At 37.3% G+C, this 24,331-nt stretch overlaps 1 protein-coding gene across 1 annotated transcript in view; it reads left to right on the forward strand.

Annotated features, from left to right (window-relative positions):
• Positions 1-24,331, forward strand: part of TMEFF1 (transmembrane protein with EGF like and two follistatin like domains 1) — a 71,810-nt gene that overhangs the window by 29,873 nt on the left and 17,606 nt on the right. Inside the window, 4 exon segments of the mRNA XM_032478089.1 lie at positions 137-233; positions 14,338-14,464; positions 14,466-14,487; positions 16,725-16,790. Of these exon segments, the coding sequence (XP_032333980.1) occupies positions 137-233; positions 14,338-14,464; positions 14,466-14,487; positions 16,725-16,790 (312 nt within the window).

The raw sequence follows: 24,331 nt of genomic DNA on the forward strand, positions 1-24,331 counted from the left end.
GATTTTTGGAACTGATTGTTTTCAAGAGCTTGGGTACATTTTCCCCAGGGATAGGATAATGGCTGCTGAAAGCATGAAGCATATCTGGAGAGGATCCCAACTTGTGGTTGAAATTTTAATTTTTCTTTTTAAACAGAAGAGGAAGGGTCAGGGGTAGAAGTTCACAGAAAACACTCCAAGTGTGGACCTTGCAAATACAAAGCTGAGTGTGATGAAGATGCAGAAAATGTTGGGTGAGTTGATGGAGGGAAAGGGATAAACTTACTGGGAGGTTAATCATCAGCATTATATTATAGAAAGGTGTCATTTAACCTGCTTCTGTGTATTTTGTGTGTGCCTTTTATTTTAATGCTAATCTGTTGGCTTTTAAGTTGGTATAATACTATAGCTATTTAAGTGAGTTTAAGTGTTTTAGAACAAAGCCATTTATAGTTTTTTTGGTTTTATCTCTGCCTTATTTTCATTGATAGTTTTATATATTTTATACCAGATGCTAATTTTACTTATCAGAAATACTCTTACTCGGAATTATCTTACTGTTGTATTTTCAGCTGGTATCAATAATAAACACTTTTTCTTGCATTTTTATACACAAGCTTTTCAGAGCTATCAATGTCTTAAAAAAATCCAAAACTTTCAAAATTTTAAATATAGTAAGTAAATATTACATAGTAAGTAAAAAGTATATTATGGAAGTGTCATCTGCAGAGACTGACATTATATTGTTTTATTTTCTCACTCATATTCAGCCTTCACTAAGTGGGTTTTGTAGCTGGACAGCATTGTCTGTCCAATTTGCAGAGCACTCCGGTTGTTTGGTGGAGTAGTAACAATATAGACATTGTCAACGCATTCGTGTTTGTTTCTTCCTTTCACCAGGTTCCTGTTTATTCCCAGTCTCACCCTTCTTTCATTTCCCTGTGGTGCTTGCCTTCTGCTTAGTTGATTCCAAAAGCTTTAGTGCTGTCTTCAGGGGCTTATGTAGCACAAATGGGTCTTCTTCATTTCCTCCATGTCCCCTTAGTGCATATTTTCAAGCACTTTTTTAAAAATAGAGATTTCCACTTTCTTTCTTACTCATAACATATTTGCCCTATGTATTTTCCAGTCTCATGTTTTATTTAGCCCTTACATGCATATTTGAGCCTTTCACTGAACCATGAGAATATGATTTAATTAACATTAATGCCCAAAGTGAGTTTTACAAATTAGGATCACCATGTTTTCAGAATTTTGGTACAGAATCAGCTTTTTGCCTGGCACTTAGTAAAATTAAGTGTCTGATGATTTGCTTCAAAGTAGGTGAGAATTGGCAAAAGACAAGTTCAGTAAAAAGTGAATTCAGCAGAACCCAAGTTTGCTGTTTCTGCATATTGGTCACTTGGATTGATATGTGTCCATCTAGTTCAAACAGAGTGGTTTGATTTGGAATAACATGTTTCCAGAGTAGATTCTGGTCTGTAGAATGTGAGAGAAATGATAGCAATGTGAACTTGCAGAGAGACCAGGTAGATGTTATTCTGTCTTCTTGCTTTGTACCAATGATATGTTGTGATGAAGTGCGCGCGCGTGTGTGTTTCTGTAGAGATTTAGTTCTTTTCATTGTTTTTTCTTAGGACTGTTCTATCATAGTGTTCAGAGTCAAAACAGCTGTCAATGATTGACCTGGTCTGTTGATCTGTTGTTATTCCTTTGGTAGTACCTCTGTTCAGTCCTATTTTATATATTTCCTTGCTATCATTTTTCATCCCTTATCTGAGGGAGAGAGAGAGAGAGAGAGATCTTTTTCTTGGAAGTAGAATGGATTCCATCTAGTTTCAGAGGTGGTCCAGTATGACATCTACATGGTAAACTGTACATTTTTCTACGTACACCTCCTCATGATAAATATGTAGCCTGTGCCCAATCAGAGCAACTCTGTTGTATATATTAAATTAATTTTGTGTGTGTCTGTTTGAGAGCTTATAACTGTTCTTGCAGACACAGGCTGTAAGCTTAAGGAATGGGGGCATAATAGACCAGGGAAGGACTTACCAGTAGTAAGGAGCATGCAGGCTGAGGAGCCTCCCAAGAAGCACATAGACCAGGACAGGCAGCCAAGTCCAGGCCAGGACATTGACTCAGTAATAGGAAAACATTAAGGAAGCATTGGCACCTTTACTTGGAAGATAAGTGCATATACACATAGTAATAATACATAGTAAGTAAAAGAAAATGCTATGAAATAATACTTAACCTTTATGAAAAGTAATGTACTCTCATATTTTCTATCCCATTTTCTTAACAAATGCTGGTAGTGGCCCACTAAATTGATTTCATAATCCACTAGTGATTATGAGCTAGTTTGAAAAATATTACTCTGTAATGTAACTATAATAGATATTTTATTTCATATTATATTTCTAGGTATGGGTATTCATTTTTCATTTTAAAATATTTTACCTTTTCTCATTTTGAAATGCCTTTCCTGTCAGAGGAAATGCTATATAACCTACCTGGTTTCCAAAGGGCAGCTAAAATTTTTCTTTTTAAAATATTTCCTTTTTTCTTGCTAATAGTTTTTTAAAAATCTGGCAAATTGGGGGAGGGGATAAATGATACAATGTAAGTTAATTTTCTGCTACTAAGAGAAGTGCTGATTTTTTATTTAGCCATTTAAATGTGTTGCAGAAAAATGTGTTACAGCTCAGTTGGGACAGTAACCTGGATCTGGGCGAGAGACCAAGCAGCACTCGGAGAGTTGGAGAACTCAGGTTTATTACGCCAGCGAGCCCAGAGGAGTTAACACTCCAAGCTCTGGATCCTGTCTGTAGGTTTACACAGGCCTTTATAGGCTGTCAGTTTTACACTTTGCAACATCATATGCAAATAAAGTATAACAGAAGTTGACCAACTAGGAACAAGGTTTGTAGAAAATAGACCAATCAGGAGTGAGAGAAACAACCAATCACGAGTGAGGGGAATGGACCAATCAGGAGTGAGAGAAATATCTAATCAGGAGTGAGCTCCATGCAAATGAAGTACTGCAAATGGGCCAATCAGAAGTTAGGGAAGTGGACCACTCAAAAGTGAAGGAAGTAACCAATCAGAAGTGAGCTCAGGGAACCAATAGAATTTTAGGGGTAAGTAAGCTGTTTCAGAGGCAAAAAGTGAGATAGAGCCTCTGGGCCAGGGAACCAGATGGTGCTGGCAGGAGAGTAGTGGCCCTGCTTGGGGGTCCTGCTGGTCTTTTTATGGGCTTCCAGCCTCAAATGGAAATTTATTTAAATATGTTGTCTTCTTAAACAGTATACAGAACGTATTTTAACATATTCTTAAAGTCGCACATTGTACAGTGTGTTACAGTTTTCAAACATTGTTATATAAATTATTTTTTCAGCTCTTTATGCCTGTCTGTCTGGTGAGTAGGGCAAGTAAGTATAATCCTGATTTTACAGGTGAAGCTGTGTTTAGAAGAGGCTGAGTGGCTTGTGATTAAGCAACAGAACCAGAACACAGGTCTCATGACAAGGGATTTATCCATCGTATTGTGCACACTTGAGTGTAATGCTGTGATGTTCTCAGAGGCCACTGATGTTCTCTGTGGTGGTTATTTCACCCCTACACTTAAATATCCATTCTGCTTTGTGTTTTGGGTTGTTACATCTGTTTTTTAAAAATGTTTTTTCTTCTGTGTTAGGCTCTTAGCTGCTGCTTCTGGGTGCTGTCAGTGTCCCTTGTCAATGAGCCAGACTGTAGATGACTACAATTTATTAATTTGCTTCTCTGCTTCCCTGGAATGGGAAACAATACGCTTGTAGGAACTGTAGCTAATGTAGGAATAAATTCTAAATGTAAAAAGACTAAGTAAGTTCTTCTAAGTGAAGTCCATTAACTTCACATAGTGCATGTATTTTGTCTTGTCTGCTTGGTGGCTATTTTGATTTATTTATGATTTAAATTATTTTTGCTTCTGAGAGGCACATAGGTGAGGATTCTGTATTCCATTGTGACTGTTGTGAAATAGTGGATGGACTTTCTGCTTAAGTGTTACAACTTGGAAACAGTACCTGCTTCACAGTGAATTATATTTATTTTTAGGGGGGAGGTATTTGGTTTATTTATTTTTAGAGGAGGTACTGGGAATTGAACCCAGGAGCTCATGCATGAAGAGCATATGCTGTACCACTGAAGCTATACATCCCCCACCCCCGGAAATTGTATTACTTAAACCATATATTCTTAGCAACCACACCCCCTCTTTAACTAATCAGTATTTCTAATCTGCCCAAGGCTGAGATTATCAGTAAAGATAGCCCTCAGCTTTTGTCCAGACAGTGGGGCCAGATAGTCATAGAACTCCTTCACCCAGCTAGCTAGACCTTTTATATTCTTGACCTAAATCCCTGCCATGAATGGTTTGAGGAGTCTGTAAAATCACCTGGCATAATTTCAATACAAATGAGTTATAAAAATCCTCCAATTATTCATTTGAACTTTGTTTGCCATGTGATTTATGGAAATTGTTCCTGCTCCCCTGCCTCTTTGATGTCAATCTCTTTGGAGATGCTGTTCCCTTTTTCCCCCTGAGTGATATAAGCTCTGAGTTGCTGAGAGAAAGAACCATGTAGGTGTGCAGTATGACAGGCAATGCTGAGAAGCAGTTAATCCACCTGCTGGACATCTTTGTCATCTGTGGTACCATTTTCCATTTGGACACAATTGCTGGCCACTGTTAACAATCTGATAAGCCTCTCCCTAGGAACATGCAAAGAAATCTTTTTCCTTGTTTAAACAGAGTAATGCACTGCATCTGGGTCCTCCATTACGTCCTCCTTTCTGGAAGCTGCATATGCTTTTTAAAAGAATAAGCAATGTACTTTCCTACCATTATCTACTCTTGACCTCTTACTTCCTCCTAATCAGAGATGATGTTAATTTTCATCATTTAACATTGCTTGACTCTGGATATTTAGAATATAACACTTTTAAAATGATTTAAATTTAATAAATTTTTATCATGGCCCCTTAGATTATAATGGAAAAATAATTGTATGCTATCTCTTTTCCTCTGCTAACAGGGAATAAACACTATTAAACATTATTTTATACAAAGTATAACCCAGACTGTTAACAATGACAGGCTCCTTTGTCCAGAAATACCTTCCTGTAGTTTTATACAACTGCCAGTTAGTTTCTTTTGAGAGGTTAGACTGTTACCCTTTGATAATTTGCCTCTATTATTCTCTCTGCCTGGGGTCCCATCACCATTTACCAGCTTGTTTAGTTCCTATTCATCCTTCTAGACTTGGATGAAGCATGACTTTAGCGCCTCTTCCCAGCAGCCTCCCTTTCTCTTTCTGCTGTCCCTGTGAGTTAGGTGTCCAACTCTGTGTTCCTCCTGGTACTTGTGAAACAACCTCTGCATAGCACTAACTGTTGGGATCACTAACAGGTTGTGGGTTCCCTGAGTGCAGGGACTTCGTCTTACTAATTTCTATATTGGATGAACTTGCCGTAAGAATGGGTATCTTAGGGTCCCTCTGTAGGTCTTGCTCAACTCTTGGCAGTTCCCACAAGGGCTTACTTACTTAGAGCTGCATACAGGGTCGATGCGAGGATTTAGCATTTGTGAGAAAAGACTAGTATTATTGTAAAGAACTTGCTGTAGGTGAATTGTTGCAGGCTTTGTTAGGCGTTTGTTAAATCTGAATAATATCACATGAATTAGTTTAAACCAGTGTTTTCCTAACTGCCAAATAAAACTTAACCATATGGAGAAGGAATGACACTTTCTGTGTACTGTGAGGAGAAAGGAAGAGACAAGGGGATATATATTTTGCAATAATAATACCTTTCAGATGTACATAGTATTTGATGGTTTCAAAGGGCTTTTTACAAAAGCTTATTTGATTCTGTCACCAGTGTTTGAGGTATTAGCCCTATGATCAAAGACTCAAGAGTTGTGATTTGCTAAAATCATAGAGCTAAATTAGAGAAGTCATTGAATTTATTCATTTATTTATATATGTATGCATTCATGCCTTTGAAATTCACAGTGTCAGAAATTCAGAAGCTTTAAAAGGCTTTACAGGAAAAGGTCTGTTTCCCACCCCTGTTCCACAGCTACACAGTTGTCTGCACCAGAGACAGTCACTGATCTGTTTCTTATTTAATCTCCCAGAGATATTTTTCGCTTGTACAAGCTAGTATGTACACGTATTCTCTTCCTTTCCTTTTTTTAAACTAATGGCAGCATGCTCTAACTTCTGCTCTACTCTTCATTTAAAACTTTTTTTTGTAAAATGTACATTTTGCATACAGATGTGTTTAAAACATACACATGCAATTTAGAGAATACTTCACCTGGGTACCTAACACCTAGGGTACAAAATAGACTATTGCCAAATTAATGGTACCGTGTGTTGACCTAACCGGCAACATTAGCTGAAGGGTTGCAGGAAAAGACCCATAAAACAGTCTTCAGGTCAGAGTCTGGCTTTAGTCTTCCTGGAGAGTTTATAAGATTCCCTTCTGAGGAAGCCAGTAGGCAAGACCATGAGTGAGTCATGGGGAACATCATAGCGGTCACAGCTGAGACGTCTGGCTGGACTCTAGTGTCACCAGGTACGGATGGGTGACTGGCAGAAATGCGGTCAGAGAGTGGACTGCTCTGTGTTCTCTACTTCTAGTCCCACTGTAGCTGACCTCCAGCTCTAAGAAGTATGGCAGTTAGGTGAGTGTGCTTTGGTTTGGGCAGTTGATTTGGAAGGGAGAGTGGGAACTTCATCAAGGCAAGTACAGATAAGAATCGGGACCAAGCTTACCTGGACATCCTGTCCTCTGTCTAATAAGAGGGCGCAGTGGCACTAGGCATCTTGGTAACGGCAGCCAGCAACACATCTGTCCACAGAATGAAACTATTTCAGTATGAGATCATTGCCCTCTTAATAAAGCTGTCATCCTGGGGTCTTCCTTCAGTGTTGTGTCTTTCCCGACAACAATCAGTTCTCCAGTTCTCCTACACCAACTGGGTATTCTCCAATTTAATTCTCCAGTTCTGATATGCTCTACTTGGAGTTAGAATAGACCCCACAAGTTAGAGGTTCAGACCCTCAAATTGTACCCTCTTTAGACACCAGCTGCCAGTGAGGTCTCCTGCAATTTCTGCTCAACAAACTACTAATTTGGAGGTTCCTACGACCTCCCATAAGGTTCTATAATTTGCTAAAATGACTCACAGAATTAAGGAAGGAGCCATGAGTCATCTCATTAGCATAAAGAAGACTTTTATCACTCAAAGATCTAAGGGTTTTAGGAGCTCTGCCAGGAATAGGGGACAAAGATGCTTGTTATACCACAAGCATCAGCCTAGAAATTCCTTTATGTCTCTCTTATACAGGGTACTCTGTTTCTTTGTGTATATATATATATATTTTTTTTGCCTTTAACTTCTTGGTTTTACTCTCATTTTAGTGTATCTTTCAGGAGCTTCTTGAGAAAGGGTACAAGATGAGATCGTATGTTTAACATGTTTTTATCCTACACCTAGTATTTGATTTATAACGTGGTGAGTGCATAATTCTAGGTGGGAGATGATTTTCCTTCAGAACTGTAAAAGCATTGCTCTGTTGTCCTCTAGCTTCCAGGTGAAGTCTGAAGCCATTCTGATTCCTGGTCTTTTGTATATGATTTGTTTTCTCTTTCTTGAAGTAAGTAGAATGTTCTTTTGGTCCCCAGTATAATGAAATTTCACAGTGTTACACTCTTTCCTAGAAACTTACTGACTTCTGATTTGAGAAGTTTTCTTCAGTTAGTTCTTTGCTGATTTACTTTCCTCTCTTTTCTGTTTCTGGCACTTCTGTTATTTGGATGTTGGACATTCTAGACTAGTCCTTTAATTTTCTTTTCTCTCCTGTTTTCTATTTTAAAAAATGTTTGCTATGCTTTCTGAGAGATTTCTTGAGCATTATCTTCCAAGTCTTTTTTTGAGTTTGTCATTTCTCCTGTACTTTTTAATTTCTAAGTGCTCATTTTAATTCTCATAGTGCTTCCTTTTTACAACATCTTATTTTTATTTTATGATTGCAGTATCTTTTTCTGCCTGTGCATTACTAGTTGGTAATCTATCTACTATAAGGATGAGATTTTCTTTTACTCACTTTTATTCAATGAGGTATAATCTGTTACTTTATTTTTATGTGGATATATGGCCTTATAAAATGAATTAGGAAGTATTTTTTCTATTCTTTAGATGATTTTGTGTAAGAATAAAATTATCTATTTATTGAGTGATGGAATTAATGTGCTTGCGAATTCTCTTTTTAAAAAAAAACCCCTGGATCTGATGCTATCTTCGAAGGACATTTAAAAAAACTGATTTAATTTCTTTAATGATTATAGTACCATTTAGGTTCTGTTTCTTTTTGGTCAAATTTAATAGTTCATTTTTTTTTAAGTTACTCATTTCACCTAAGGTTTCAAACTTGCAGACGTAAAATTACAATAAACTTTTATTATCTTTTAAACCATGATTTGTGGTTTTTTTCAGTCCTGATATTGTTTTCTCTCTTTTTCTCTCATCCTGCTTTGCTGATTTGAAAGTCTTTTCAAAGAACCAAGTTTCAGTTTTATTGATGTTCTCTGTTGTAACTTTGTTCTCTGTTTCTGCCGAGATGTATTTATATATCTATATCCATATCCATGTCATCTATATTTTTCCCTTTTTTGTTTTCATTGGATTTATTTCATTGCTCTTTTTCTAATTTCTTAAATGGATACTTAGTGATTTAATTTTTGGCTATTCTTTTAGGATTTGAGACAAAACTTGAAGGAGGTGGATGTTAGAGTGAAAAGTGTTTGGGGAAGAGGGAAGCCCTGAGTCAAGAGTGGCCCTGGTGTGTTTGAGAGAAAAGCAGGGCCAATTTAGTGAAAAGATTTTCATCATATCAATGTGGAGAACAACCACTTACCTCCTTCCATTCGTCTCTTTCCCCGCTGAGATGTCTGTTTTATGTGACAGCTGTGACGAGTAGAGAGAACACCATCCCAGTCGCTTGTTAGGTTTGTGATCTTGGGCTCTTTAACTTCTTTCATGTTCAGCGTCCCTGTTCATAATTTGTCATCAGGATTAAAGACGCAGATGTGACTATACCTGCACAGTAGTTGCTGAGTAAATGGTTGTTAAATGTTTTGAATTTGGCATATTTGCTGAAGCGATTTCTTTCCACTTCTGTGCACTCTCCTGTGTGGGCATCCTGCCCTCTACAAATACCTGTAATCGTTGTAATCAGTAGTATCAGTGGCCTTTAGGGTCTGTTACAGTCCTCCTTTGCTGACTGTTTCACTGAGCTGGACATTCCTTGAGATGGTCGTTTCATTTTCTTTCCTCACGTGCTACTGAAAACAGTTGCTCTCATGTTTTCTGATCTTAAACACAGTGATACCATCCCATTGAGGAGCACTGACTCTCCCTACGCTCAGTGAATGCAGTTCCTACTGAGCTGCAATGCCCTCTGCTGGGTCACTCGTTTCTCCTTATGAGATTGGTGTGGTATCTTGCCTTTGACGCTGGGCCTTTTCTCATTCCTGAAACTGTTCTATGATAACACTCTTATATTAGCCACTATTTCTATTTTACTGCCACCCCAGTTTTGCCCACTTTTATCCCTTAAACCTTGAGTTGGCAAAGTTTTTCTATAAAGGGTCAGATGGTAGATATTTTGCACTTGGAGAGCCACATATGATCTTTGTCACGTATTCTTGTTTTTTCCTCCCCCTCCTACCCCTTTAAAAATGTAAAAGCCATTTTTGACTTGTTAGTAAATATTCTTATGAATTTTAAATGTTTTCCTGGTGCCTTAATTTAAATTATGAAATAGAGCATACATTCAAAAGTTTGTGAAAACTTAACACGTTTGGTTTAATGCACAAAAATGAAACAAACTATGACTCCAAGTCAAGAAATTGGGTATTGTCAATGCTTTCAAGCTGCCCACCATGACCCTCCCCAACCACATTTTTCTTTGATCAACCCACTCTACTGCATTTTGTGGAAATCATTCCTTTGCTTTCTTTATAATAGTTTTATCACATGATACATGTCTTAATAATTATTATTTGGCTTTTGATTGATTTTGAGTTTTGTTTAAGTGGAATCACACTGTATGTACCTTCTTTTGCTCAGCATTATGTTTTTGAGATTTATTCATGTTAAGCCACATAGCTCCTTATGGAATTCAGTTGCTTGACACATCCTTTTACAGGCCGTTTTACAACTGATGGACATTTGGATTCTTTCGATCTCGTGAATAATGCTCTGTGAACATTCTTAGCATGTCTTTTGGTGTGCATGTGTAAGAGATTTTCAAGGGCTTTACTCAGTAGTGAAATTATTGGGCATGTGCAAGTCCAGCTTTTCCTGGTAATAATGCCAGTTTTCTAAAGTGGTTATACCAGTAAGTTCTCCCTCTAGCAGAGGATAAGAGTTCCCTTTGCTCCTCATCTTTACCAACACTTGGTATTGTTCTCTTAATTTTTGTCTATTTAGTGAATGTGATGGTGTCTCCTTGTGGTTTATGTTTTCTTGATTATCGAACAGGTTGAACAGCTTTTCACATATATTCTTATCTGCTTCCAAGTCTTTTCAAATTAATTTTTGTGTGTATTCTGGATACTGATTATTTGTTGGTTACATAGGCTGTAGTAATTTTTTGGTTTGTAGATTCTTTTTTATGCTCTTTGTGAGATTTTCTTTATTTCAGTGTTACATTTGTTAGCCTTCTTATATTTGATCTTCTAAGTGTTTTGTAGTTTGCCTTTCACATTTAGGTCTTTAATTCACCAGGAATTAAGGAAATCTTTAAACATACAGAAAATGAGAAGAAACAAAAGAGGGCCCCTCCCCATATACCCATCACTCAGTTTTAGTTAGTGTAAAAAAAAATCCAACTTTGTTTTGTCTTTTCTTCTCTCCACCTTTTTTTAGGGGAAATATTTTGAAGCAAATCCCAGCTTCATGTTTTTTCATCTGTAGATATTTCAGTTTTATTGATATTTTATCTGCTTGATACATGAGTTATAGAGAGACGCATGTTAAAATCTACTATGGTGACTTGGCTGTTTCTCATTGTGGTTTTTATCAATTTTTGCTTTATAAATTTTGAGACTATTTAAAAATATTTAGAATTATTATATCTTGCTGGTGAGTAAAAGTTTTTATTATAAGGAACCTTCTTTCTTTCTCATAATCTATTTTGCCCCGAAGCCTGTTATGTCTGATATATACAGATATGTAGCCGTACTAGGTTTTTTCTATTCCAGGTACAGTGTATCTCTCCCTATCCTTGTATTTTGATAAAATACACATAATAAAATTAAACATTTTAACGATTTTTAAGTGTACTGTTCAGTGGTATTAAATAGTTTCATAATGTTGTGCTACCACCACCACCATCCACCTGCAAAACTCTTTTAATCTTATGAAGCTGAAACTGTACCTATTAAACAGTGACTCCCCACTCCCTCTCCCCCAGGCCCTGTCAACTACCTATGTCATTAACCATAAGGTTAACATGGACCTTATAAGCAGCATATAGCTGGCTTTTGTATTTTATCCAGCCTAACTCTGTTTTTTAACTAGAAAATTTAATTCACTTAAATATATTATAATTACTGATATATTTTGGTTTTTGTTATCTTATTTTGTACTTTTGTCTTGCCTTTCCTTTGCTTCTTCCTTTCTTGCATTCTTTTGGATTTTTTTTTCCTGTGTTAGTTTCAGTGTTATGGATGCTCCTTTTGGTGGTAGTCTTAGGAATTTTAACATGCGTGTTCAACTTATCACAGTCAAAGGTTCATTAATATCTCTGTTTTTCTTAGAACACTGATTTCAGTTCTTCCTGATTTGTATGCTATCATTATAATATTTTAATTTACTGTTTTAAATAAACTTAGCAGCACACAGCATTGTTGTCAGTAGTTTGTTACCGTTACTTACATATTTATACTTTTGTTCTTCTTTTGTGTTTGCATCTCAGATCTTCCTTATACGATCACTTTTTCTATTGCCTTTATAATTTCCTTGACTGACAGCTAGCAGTTGACAAACTCTCTAAATTTTTACTTCTTCCTAATTACTTCTATTTCACACCTGCTCATGAAAGATATTTCTTTTTATATAGAATACTATTTTATCTCAGCACATTGCAGGTATTATTTCACTGTCTTTTGGCTATAAATAAACAGTTCAGCTTCAGTATTGCTTTTGAAGACACCTGTCTTCTTGCTTCTTTGAAGGTAATCTTTCTCTTCTTTCTGGCTGCTTTTAAAATATTTTTTGTTGTTGTTACAAAAATTGCACTGTGATGTATTTTGCTGTCAAGATTCCTTTTTAATAATCCTCTTTAGAAATTATTAGGCTTCTTGCATATTTAGATTGGTATCTTTTTTCAGTCTTAAGATTGAGAAATTTCCCTTGCCTCATTCTTTTAAATCCTTCTGAAACTCCAGTCAGATTTTTATTAAATCTTGTGATTCTGTCTTCCACATCTCTTAATTAATCTTTTTTTTTTTTGTATGTTCTTTCTCTTTGACTCTACTATGGTCTGGGTGATTGTTTCTGACCTGTATTCCAGTTCACGAATTCACCTTTAGTTTATCTAAATCTTCCTGTTAAATTTTTTATTTCTAGTAATACATTCTTTATTTATTAGAAGTTCTCTTTGGTCCTTTTTCACTTGGTTTGCTCTGCCCGTAGTGTTGTATTTCCTTGTCTGTTGTGGGTCTGGGAGTGAGCGAGCGTGTATGTGATTGCTTGTTTTTCTCAGAATTGTATCTTGGGAAATGTTTGAGGTCTAGGATGATCAAGTTGGGCTTCTCCAGAGAGGGTCGCATTTACTTTTGTTAGTTGCCTAGGGCCCCTTCTACTCCTTGACTCTTAAAATAAATTAAGGACTTGAGGTTTTTCTGAACACTCAAGTAGTGTTTTAAGTTGTAATTACCCATGTGAGGGCTGGCTTGTGGTTTTGAATTCTCAGGGGAGATGTTTTTCTTCCCACTCTTCATTGCCATGGCTCAGGACAGATTTTTTTTTTTTTTTTCTCCTTTAAACAGTCCCCTTGGAATATGGCAACTCATTTCTACTTTACTCTCATACTTTTTTCCAGGGTCTTCAGACTCCCCACCTTAGGTAGATCAGTATTCTTTGCCTTCTTTTCCCAGAGGCCTGCAAAGCCAGAAAGTTGAGAATTGAATTTATTACCTAATTAGCAAATGCCTTTAAGGTGAAAATCAACTTCAGTAAATGTAATCGACCTTTCTTTATTCCTGTCTTCATTTAACTTTTGTTCTGCATATCCCTTGCTTTCTTGACAACTTACAAATACATTTGAGAATGTTTTAAAATATTTTATCCAGTATTTTTGTTTTTGTTGTTTTCAGTGGGAGGATTAGTACAAGTTCTGAGTCCACCATGTTGTTGGAAATAGGAGAGTCTATGTTTTTTATTTTTATGTTCCCAATTAGATTTTACTTTCCTTGAGAGGAGTGGCCATGTGTTGAACTTCCTTGACCTTCTCTGTAATGCATTCTCAGTGTTCAGTGGACTTCAGTTATCCAGGTGGATGTGCAGCTCGGAAGCACTTTTGAGGGGCTTCTGTCTGGCATGTTTCATATGTATTATGTTTTTAATCTTCCTAATTATTTGGTAAGGTTAGGTATATTATCATCTCTGTTTTACAGATTGTTAAACTCAGACTTGGAGAATATGGACACAAATCTAATTATTAGTTGGGCTAGGATTTAGATTCATGACTTTTGACTCATAGTTCTGTGCGCTTTCTCTATCATGTTGCTTTTTAATTCGTACTGTTGACATTTGACATCTCTTGATTGTTGTCTCCAGATATGAAAATTCTGGAGAAACCAGTGGGTTAATAATATCTGGTTGAAATTATCTCTAAATTCTCACTTGAAAAAGAAATTGTTAGCCAAACATTCACTTTGCTTAAGTTTTTAATCAGTGAGTTAAAGCAGTGTATTGACTTCTGTTACAGAAAGCACACAAAAAAGAAAGAATTGCTTACAGATTACTGTGTATAAGATAAAGAAGCTATAAGGATATATTGTACAGCATAGGGAAGATAGCCATTTTGTAATAACTTTAAGTGGAGTATAGTCTATAAAAATATTGAATCACTATGTTCTAAACCTGCAACTAATAGAATATTGTAAATCAGTTATACTTCAGTTAAAAAAGTTAAAGAGTAAAAACAAGCAAAAATTGCTCTTTTTTGCTGTTGCAGCATTGTGAAATAGTTTTGTTGTGAAATATTGGTAATTTTTGGTTTTTTTCGCCAGGTGTGTATGTAATATAGATTGCAGTGGATACAGTTTTAATCCTGTGTGTGCTTCTGATGGGAGTTCCTATAACAATCCCTGTTTTGTTCGAGAGGCATCTTGTATAAAACAAGAACAAATTGATATAAAGGCATCTTGGTCATTGCACAGGTAACATTCATTCTACTTATCTAGAGACCTGTCTTTAGTATCACATGTCTTTAGTCTTATTTGTACATTTTGGTGGTGTTTCAGATATGTAAAATGAGGAATCTTTGATGCTGTACTTTTTCAGTACTATGTATATTTTTTAATTTTTATTTTTTATGGGTATGCAATGTTTATTTTCTTTTCTTATTGAAGTGTAGTCAGTTACAATGTGTCAACTTCTCATATACAGCATAATGTCCCAGTCATGCACATATATATGTATACACACACACACAGTCATCTTCATATTCTTTTCATATATTTTAGAATTTCTTCTGTTACTAATTTAGCTTTTTTTCATTTATTTTCATTATCTCAAGATACAAATGGTGTTTCTTTGTTGTTTATTTAATTACTAAGTTGATCTATAGATATATTTATAGTTCTTAAAGGGTGTCTCAAATTTGTAATGATTATAGTTATTTAAGAATTGGTCAACTTATTTTAATTACAGTAAAACTGTAAGTATTGCCATGTATTTCTTCATCTTTTTTTCTAGAGTATAATAATTTACTTTTCACATTCTCTGTAGTTTATGCCCCTGCATGTAATGTACTGTTAGAGATTTTGGCATGGAGTTAAGGAATGTAAGGAAAAGTTACTACCATCAGCTTAAAATTCTTTTTCCCCTTCTTGCTTTTTGTCATAGTTTAGAAGCCATGATACCAACTAAAAATGAATTTTTGTTTTCTAACTCTAATAGAAATACTGAGTCACTAAAGGAGAGGTTTTCAACCTTTTTTCCTAGTAATACACAATAAGCCTGGATAATGTATCATTTCGTAGTCACAAACAAGGGCCAGATACATTTTCATGGACTAGGATTGTGCATCTTTCCTGTTTACTAGGCCTAACCCTATTCCTTCTAATCCCCTCTCCTATTTTTGGACTTACTAAAAGGATGTGTCTTTATCTGAGCTAAGGGAAAAAAGTTGTAAACCAGAGTTTGGTGTTTTATACTGATAACAAGCTATTTGTGAAATATTGAACAACTGATGGCAGTATCTGTGGTCTAAGCTACCATAGGATGCCCAAGAAGCTTGTCAGAAGATTTTTAGGTGGGAGTTGGTGTGTAATGGTAAAAGAAACTGTTTGCTGATAGGGACCTCTTGTAGGTGGACAGTCCACTTAGCTTTGATCTTGAAGAAGTAATGTGGTTTGTTTTCTTTCATGGAGTGGCATTTACAGCCTAATGTTGAAAAGGTAACTTAGAGAAAGAATATCTTTTCTGGGGGGAGGGTATAGCTTAAGTGGTAGAGCGAAGGCTTACCATGCGCAAGGTCCTGGGTTCAAATCCCCAGTAATTCCTCTAAAAAGAAAGAAACCTAATTACTCCCTGCCAAAAAAAAAAAGAATATCTTTTCTGAGGAACTGGTGCGTGGTTGAATGGTACTACCTGGAATGTCAAATTCAGAATAGTGGGTCAAGCTTGAGGATTTTGTTAATTGAAACCATGCCAACTTAGAATCCTTTGGAGTCCTTAAGTTTTATCTTGATTCCCATTTACACTTAACTATACCTTCCCTACCCCTCCATGTGTACTGGGAAGCTGAAGCTTGTGCTTCCCAACAGGTATTTTCTGGTTTATGTACAGTCGTCCCAGTCCTAATACAATTCACCAGTCAGGGGGTCATTGTTATAGTAAATTTTGTCTGTTAACACAATTGAGAGTCCACATTTGTCTTAATCTGGTGTATTTCCAGGGAAACAGTGGTGGGAGAAGGTAAATCTTGAGACCATTGTCTCTTGGAGAAAGGGCTAATCCTTTCTCTTCAGGGTATGTGTTATTCCAGTTTGCTCGGGGAAGGCTTTTTAAGAAGATGATATTTGAGCTGAGTCTGAATGAAATCAGACTGTTCATCATGCAAAGTGCGTATGTATCTGGGGTGCCTTGAGGCCTGAGATAGAAGTGGCAGCATAGATGAAGCAAATGGTGGAAAATGGGAGCAGGATAAGTGGAAAAAGAGTTGGTGAGGACATTTGGAATATTTAGTAGTTTCATGGTGTGAGTTAAACATCATATGTCTCTTTTTTTGTTGTTTTTGAGGGGAGGTAATTAGGTTTTTATTTATTTATTTTAATGGAGGTACTGGGGATTGAATCCAGAACCTCATGCATGCTAAGCACATGCTCTACCATTGAGCTATACCCTCCCCCCCTTATAGGTCTCTTAATATGAAAACTATTTTCTCTTACAGACACAGATGACACTAGTCTGTTGGGAAAGAAAGATGATGGACTGCAGTATCGACCAGATGTGAAAGGTACTGAATCACGGTTTCCCAAACTTTGGTCAAGTACTGAAATATGGTTACTAGCTCACCTTAATAGTTTTATTTCCATTGTAACGACCTTTCCAGCTTTGCTCTCTGTAGCAATATACATTATGCAATTGATTATTAGTAATAATACCAACTGAAATAGTTAATGTGCATCTCAGTTTACAGAGTACTCTCACAAATTTTTTAATTGAAATTTTTATTGAGATAATTGTAATTCAAATGCAATTGTAAGAAATTATACAGAAATGTCTCTTATATTTGCTCTTAATCCTCTTTACTTCTCTAGCATCTACTGTTAACACTTGCCCCCTGTGCATGTGTCTTTGAACTTTGTTCTCTCTTCTTGGAACTCTTCTTTGCCTAAAACTCATCCTTCCAGTCTCAGCTTAGAAGTCATTTCCTTTTGGGAAGTGTCCCTGGACCCTTAAATCTAGGTTAGGGGTGTGTCTTACATACTCCCCTATCCAGACACTTAACCTACTCGAAGTATAATTGTCTGTCTTACTTACCTGTATTTCCCTCTAGGCTATGAGTTCTGCGAGGACAGGAGATTGTATCCATCACATTCACTTTCGTATTCCTAACACTTAGCAGAATGTCTGGCACATACGTAGGCGATTCACACTTGTCAATAGAGTGGATGTGGCTCAAAGAAGCTGTAGGATTTATCTGTACAAAGACTTACATGTAGTAAATGTCAGGGTGGAGATTAGATTCTAGGTCCCTTACCCTCAAGTCCAGTGCTCTTTTACCTCTCATTTCCATATCTGTTATTTCATTTGATTCTTACAACTATGAGGAGTAAGGACCAGTGGGAACATTGAGGCTCAGTGAGGTTATACCTAGTGAACCAAAGCGGGTCTTAGTCTGGGAGTCCTAGACCAGGGCTTCTGGGTAATTGCTTTTCTGCACATGCATCTTCTGACCGTTCGTTTGGTTATACTAATGGACAGTTTTTCTTAGATGCATGATCTATCATTTATGCCTGATTTCTAAATATGTAAAATGAGAATAACAGTACTGATCACATAGAGTGGCATAAAAATTAAATGAGATAATATAAAAGTATTTAACAGTAGTATCTGAAATACTCATAAGTGCTCAATAAATGATAGTTGTTATTACCATCGAATAATTTATTTCTGTCACTTGAATCATATTAAACTTGAATCAGTTATATCCCATGAGGCCCTGAAATACCAGTTTGCTATGTTGATCCAAAGAGCTGTATTTAAAATAGACAATCTCTGTATTCCCATAGGAGACATAATAGATCGGTGCCAGTTTTAGTCTTTATACTGATAGTACATGACCAGAATAGGAAGGATATTTTTTAGTAGTTTGAAGCTCCTACTTAAGGCAATCTGGGGAATTGCATATACATAAAATATCTGTCTGCTTTTGAAAAAATTACAGGGATAATTTAGTGGCCTTAGCCACTTTTGAGATAACTGAACATTCTTTACACATGAGTAACTCAAGTGAAATTATCATAATCAGTAGATATAACTATTAAGTGTCTATTTTGTACTGGTCATTTTATCAGACACTATTGGTAGAAAGATATCTAAGACATGACATCCATCTTTGAAGGGCTTGTGATACAATGAGAAATGAATATAAACCTACTTCTAACAAAGCAAAAATTGGTTATTGTCATAAATGTAGTGTGGTTAAAAAGTGCATTGAGAACTCATAAAAGAAGAGATTACTGTTTGGTGGGGGTTAGTGAAGACCCGAGGAACTCATGGAAGAGGTGGAATTTGAGCTGAACCTTGAAAGATGGTTAGGATTTTAACAGAGGTCAGAAGGGTATTTAAAGAGCATGGAAGAACATGCAGAGAGGTGTGGATACAAACATTATGATAGAATGTACTGAGAATGGTAAAGAATCCTTTTTTTGGCTGGAGAGTAGGAGGCTTAAGAGGTAGAAGGTAGGTAGCTTGAAAGGTAGCTTGGGGCCAGACTGTGTACTGACCTGATGGCTGTGTTGTCCTAGAGAATTTAAACTTCACTGGTGGGCAGTGGGGAATCATTATATATTTGAAAAAGGCAGGGCCACGAAGTTAACCAGTTGAATGCATGATACCTGGAAGGAATTGTGCTTTTATGTGCATTGGACTGGAGACAGGGAGATCAGTTAAGTAACTCAAAGGGAATAGACTCCTGCTTAGATATGAGGAATAGACAGTTCAAACTCAGATGACTTGGATGATGAATTCTGTTTACAGAACTGAGGATGTTGGGAGGGGAAAGGTGTTTATGGGTAAGGGAAGGGAAGAGATGATGGTGGAGGTGATTAATTTTATTTTCTAGTACTCACCCAGGTCACTTTGCTCAGTCCTTGAATATGGAGGTGATAACTGAAGTCATGAGAATGAGAGAGAGAGATTATAGGGCTGCATTGTCTAGTACCGTAGCCACTGGCCACATGTGGCTATTTAAATTTACATTAACTTAAATGAAATAAAATTAAAAGTTTGTTTCTCAGTAATAACTAGCCCTATTTCAGGTATTCAGTAGCCACATGTGACCTGTGGATACCATGTTGGACAGCACAGATACAGAATGGATCATGAGTTGCAGAAAGTTCCATTGAACAGGACTGTTACTTGCAAAGGAGAGGAGGCCCAACATAAGATGAAGTGGAAAGAAGATCCAGAGGAAGAAACCAGGAAGAGTACAGTAGCACAGCAGTCAAAAGGGAAAGGTTAGCTAGTACTTTAAAATGCTGCACAAAGGTGTTAGAGAATGAGCATTGAATTTGAAGGCAAGGGGATCATTGGTAATCTTGGACCAAGGAGTTTCTATAGTTATGACAATAAAATCCAGATTGTGAAAGTGTTGAGGGTGGGTAATAGCTCAGTGGTAGAGTATGTGCCTGGCATGCACGAGATCCTGGGTTCAATCCCTAGTACGTCCACTAAAAAAAATCAAAGACAAATATATGATATCACTTACATGTGGAAGCTAAAAAAAAAGTGACACAGATAGTGAAAGAGTCAAAAGATGTTCTAATAGTAAGGAACAGTAAGGAACAGAGATCAAAAGGTAACTATTTTTTACATTCACCCCATTTGCTTTTGTCTTTTTGTTCTCACAAGCATTTGTAGGAAGCCCTTAGTAAATTTTCAGGTCCCCAGTACACAAGCAGGACTAGGTAAGTAGGATCTAGGGATGGAGGCTACAAAGTGAAAAGCAGGGACACAGCATCAGCAAGAAAAATTGGAAGATAATGCTCAGAAAGAAGTCTTTTCAGGCTGAGCTCTTGGACAAGAGTGCTCCTGAAATGGAGCATTTGAATGTCCAGCACAGGCGCTGAGTTAGTGCTTCTCTTGGGCTGTTGGAAAATCTGTGGTAAATATTGAAATTGCAATGTTAGGAGCTTTGGTGCAGAGGTCGAAGTTATGAAGGATGTGATGGCTGAGCATGAGGTGTGTGGGAGCTGGGCATGGCACATTTTAAAAGCTTGATTATAGAAAATTTCAAACATACATAAACAGGATATTATAATGAACCCTCATGTATCCAATCACTTTCAACAGTTAACGGCATCCTGTCCTTCTTGTTTTGTCTGTATACCTCTACCCACTGGATTATCGTTATTCTTATTATACAGGTGTTTTTTTGAGGTGTGATTTACACACACTGAAATGCACAAATGTTAGCTGTCAGTCTTGACAAATGGATAGAGCCCATATGCACTACACCTTATCACGATCCAAAACATTTCCATCTATCCTGGAAGTTGCTTTGTGGCAAATGACATTTTAATGTGGCCATTTTTATCCAAAGATATTTTCATACATCCTGAAATCTAACCATAACACTTTTTTATTACCAAGGCATTCCTGCTTCATTCCTGATCTTCACCTTACCCCAGCCCTCACCCCACCTTTGACTTCTTTCTCTCAGTAGTCTCTACTCATGCTGATCAGGGACACCAGAGACCCCGAGATATCAATATTGTTGTTTCCATTACTTGGTGGCTGTTGTGTATATATTTAAATATAGGTTGTTGATAAGCCCTTTTAAAAACGGTCGTGATAAATTTCTCTCTTTAAAAGGTAAGACTGAGCCAGTTGCTAGAACCAGTGAAGAAAGGCTGAGAGTGTGTGTGGTGGAGCGTGATAGAGAGTCATGATGAGGCAGGTTAGAAGGCTGTGTGGGTGGATGGCACAGACCCCTCTGAGAGGAAGGTCGTGGGATGCTGATCTGGAGGTGACAGGTGGTGAGAGCAGCAGGAGAAGGTGGAAGGAAAGGGATGTGTGGGAGTGATGTGATTTTGGTGTATCAGGGAGATGAAAGGAGTACTTCCTAAGGGAATAGCAGAGGAGGTGGATGGGTTTATTCACATTAGAAAAGGTGTTTCATTGGGCAGGATAGAAAGACTAGGAAAGAAAGAGTTTGGGTTGATGAGGAAAAAGGTGGGATTTAGACGTATGGGAGAGCTGAAAGGGAGTTTATACTTAGGTGGATAATTCTCTGATGGGATCTGAGGGAAGGGGTTAGGAAGGATGTGTTAGTGACGAAGCTTGGGGTCAGGGTAGAAGCAAGAAAGAGTATATTGAATTTCTTAACCATAGGGATTTATAGCCCTAGAGTTTTCAGTGCAGTGCTGATGTAGTTGTGGCCTCAGCAGCACTGTCTGTGTGCATGTCTTGGTTGTTAATAGCAACTCCTGATGCTTTATTTGGGTGATACATGGATGGACTAGGACAAACAGCCAGTTTACATGCCTTTGCAGATAAGCCATCTGGAGCTGGGTTTTCTTACAACATCATCGCTTAGAACCATACTCTTCTTTGTATTTGAAAACACTGCCGCTGGTGGCAAATTTGTTTCTGAATGCTACTGTGGGTGGAAGGAGCCACTGGGTGACCAGGCATACTTTTTATATTACGCGCGCGCACACACACACACACACATTGTTCAGAGACTAGCATTTGCAGCTGTTATTCATGGAGCCTGTCACCACTTGCCTGAGGGCATTGTTTAGACAGAACCATTCTGTGCCCAGTTCTTGCTGTGCGAGGTTACATCTCTGCCATGGTTTCTGAAACCGTGCTTTATTACATTTTAAAAGCCTTTTTAATCTTGCCTTTTTGAAGTTATCTAATTTACTTGGCCCAGACAGCAGGTGCTTGGACATTCTGCTTTTGTGCATTCCCTACCCATCTCCCAGGGTAGCTTGGTGAAATAATAGTGTGACAGTTAAGAGCTCGAGCTCCTGAAGTCAGACTTGGTCCACACTGAAAGGCCTATTTCCTCTGAGCCTTAATGATCACATCTATAAAGTGGGGGTAGTGATATCTACTGCCTAGGATTACTTTGAGTATTCAAGGCCGTATCACTGAATTCCTTAGTGAGGTTATTATGGTGATCGTCAATATTTTTGTTTTCTAATTTCATTGTTGGTAGCCTGGCTGTGCTAAAAGTTCTCACCCTGGGTGAGTCTGCCTGTCTACAGCATGTTTAATATGGCTCCTGAGTGACACCAGTAGGCTGTACATCCCACAGTTCTTAATCAAGCGCCCTACTGTATGCCAGGTGCTTTTATGGACTTTATCCTCATCACAAGTGTGTTATCTTCATTTTGCAGCTGGAGAGGCTGAAACTGTGAGAGTTTGTGGCTCATGTAGAATGACAGAGCAACGACCAGAATTCAGACTTTCTGACTCTAAGCCCTGCTGCTCTTTCTTTTGTATCACAGCTGTTCCAGAATTCTGTTCTGCCCTCTTGTTTGCCTGTGTTAATTTCCTCCAGAATATTTAATCTGCTCTCAGCTGTCACCTTGGCAAACCCAAGTCCTCTACCTTTAATCTTTCTCTAAGCGTTCGTTTCATATATTCAACTGCCTGGTGAGGATTTTGTTGGTACTGCCCTTTCCTGAAACTCCAGAAACTACCATAGTGCCTGGAACATGGTAGGTGCTTAATAAATACCTTTTGAGGGTCTGGAGCTCTAAATTTGGACTCAGTTTACCACATTCTCTCTACTGAACCTCCTGTCATTAGGCTCACATTTAGACCCCATTTCTGTTGCAGTTTTTTTTATTGTGGTGAAGTTTATATAACAGCACTTAACCATCTTAACCAACTTTAAAGTGTACAGTTCAGTGGTATTAAATAAATTCAGGATGTTGCACAACAGCCATCACCACCATCCATCCCTAGACCTCTTTTCATCTTAGGAAACTGGAACTATGTCCGGTAAACAGTAACTCCTCACCTTCCCACCCCCTCAGCCCTTGCAACCACCGTTCTTCTTTTTGTTTCTGACTTTGACTAAGCACCTCATACAAGTAGAAATCATAACAGTGTTTGCCTTTTTGGGACTGGATTATTTCAGTAAACATAATGTCCTCAAGGTTCATCTGTGTTATAGCATATGTCAGAATTTCCTTCCTTTTTAAGGCTGAATATATTACATTGTGCATATATACCAAATTTTGTTTATCCATTCATTCATTGATGGGATACTTGGGTTGCTTCCACGTTTTAGCTGTTATGAATAATGCTACCATGAATATGGGTATATAGCTATCTCTTTGAGACCCTGCTTTCAGTTCTTTGGGGTATATATCCAGAAGTGGAATTGTTGGATCATATGGTAATTCTGTTTTTAATTTTTTGAAGAAACATTGTATTGTTTTGCCGAGTGGCTGTACTGTTATATACACTCTCACCAGCAGGGCACAAGGGTTATAATTTCTCCACATCCTTGTCAGTACTTGTTATTCTCTGGTTTTGGAGTAGTAGTCATCCTGGTGGGTATAAGATGCTATCTTGTAGTTTTGATTTGCATTTCCCCAGTGATTAGTGATGTTGAGCATTTTTTCATGTGTTTATTGACCATTTGTTTATCTTCTTTGAAGGAAAGTTGTTTTACAGAACTCTGTATTAAGAGAATCGTCAGTAAAGAGACCCGTTCCATTGTACTAAGTGCTTGAATGTTAGTAGGTTGGTTGTTGCAAACTGTATAAAGGATGGAACTTGGGAAGTTTGACCTCAAGAAGAAAATTGGTGGGCAGTAGGTTTAGGTGGTGAATAGACACGGGGAAGTCCACTGAAAGGTAAAGAAAGAGAGGTTTCTCTCAACATAAGGAAAATTTGATACTATTGAAATTAGCTGTATTTAATGTTGAGTTCCTTATCTCTGGAAATGTTCAAGTAGAAACAGTTTCTCAGGATTATAACTAAAGAAATTTCCGCATCAGACTGAATGGCCTCCAAGGACCCTTTCAGATGTGAGTTTTTGAGCTCATTTACTTTCCAAAGCATCTTCAAGCTGTATTTATTTTTTCTGTGTCTCTAATATCTTATTCCTGCTGCTGAACCCAAGCTTTTCAGTGCCACAAATTTAGATTATGTCGTAATCTCCTAATTGGTCACCTGGTCGTCCCAGTTCTTCTGCCCCTTTATCTTCTAATTAATTTTTAACAGCTTTTTGAGATATAATTTATATACCATTTAAGTTCACCTGTTTAAAATGTGCAGTTCAGTGTTTTGGGTTTTTTAAAA

This window comes from Camelus ferus, chromosome 4, assembly GCF_009834535.1.
Source record: "Camelus ferus isolate YT-003-E chromosome 4, BCGSAC_Cfer_1.0, whole genome shotgun sequence".
NCBI classification, from domain to species: Eukaryota; Metazoa; Chordata; class Mammalia; order Artiodactyla; family Camelidae; genus Camelus; species Camelus ferus.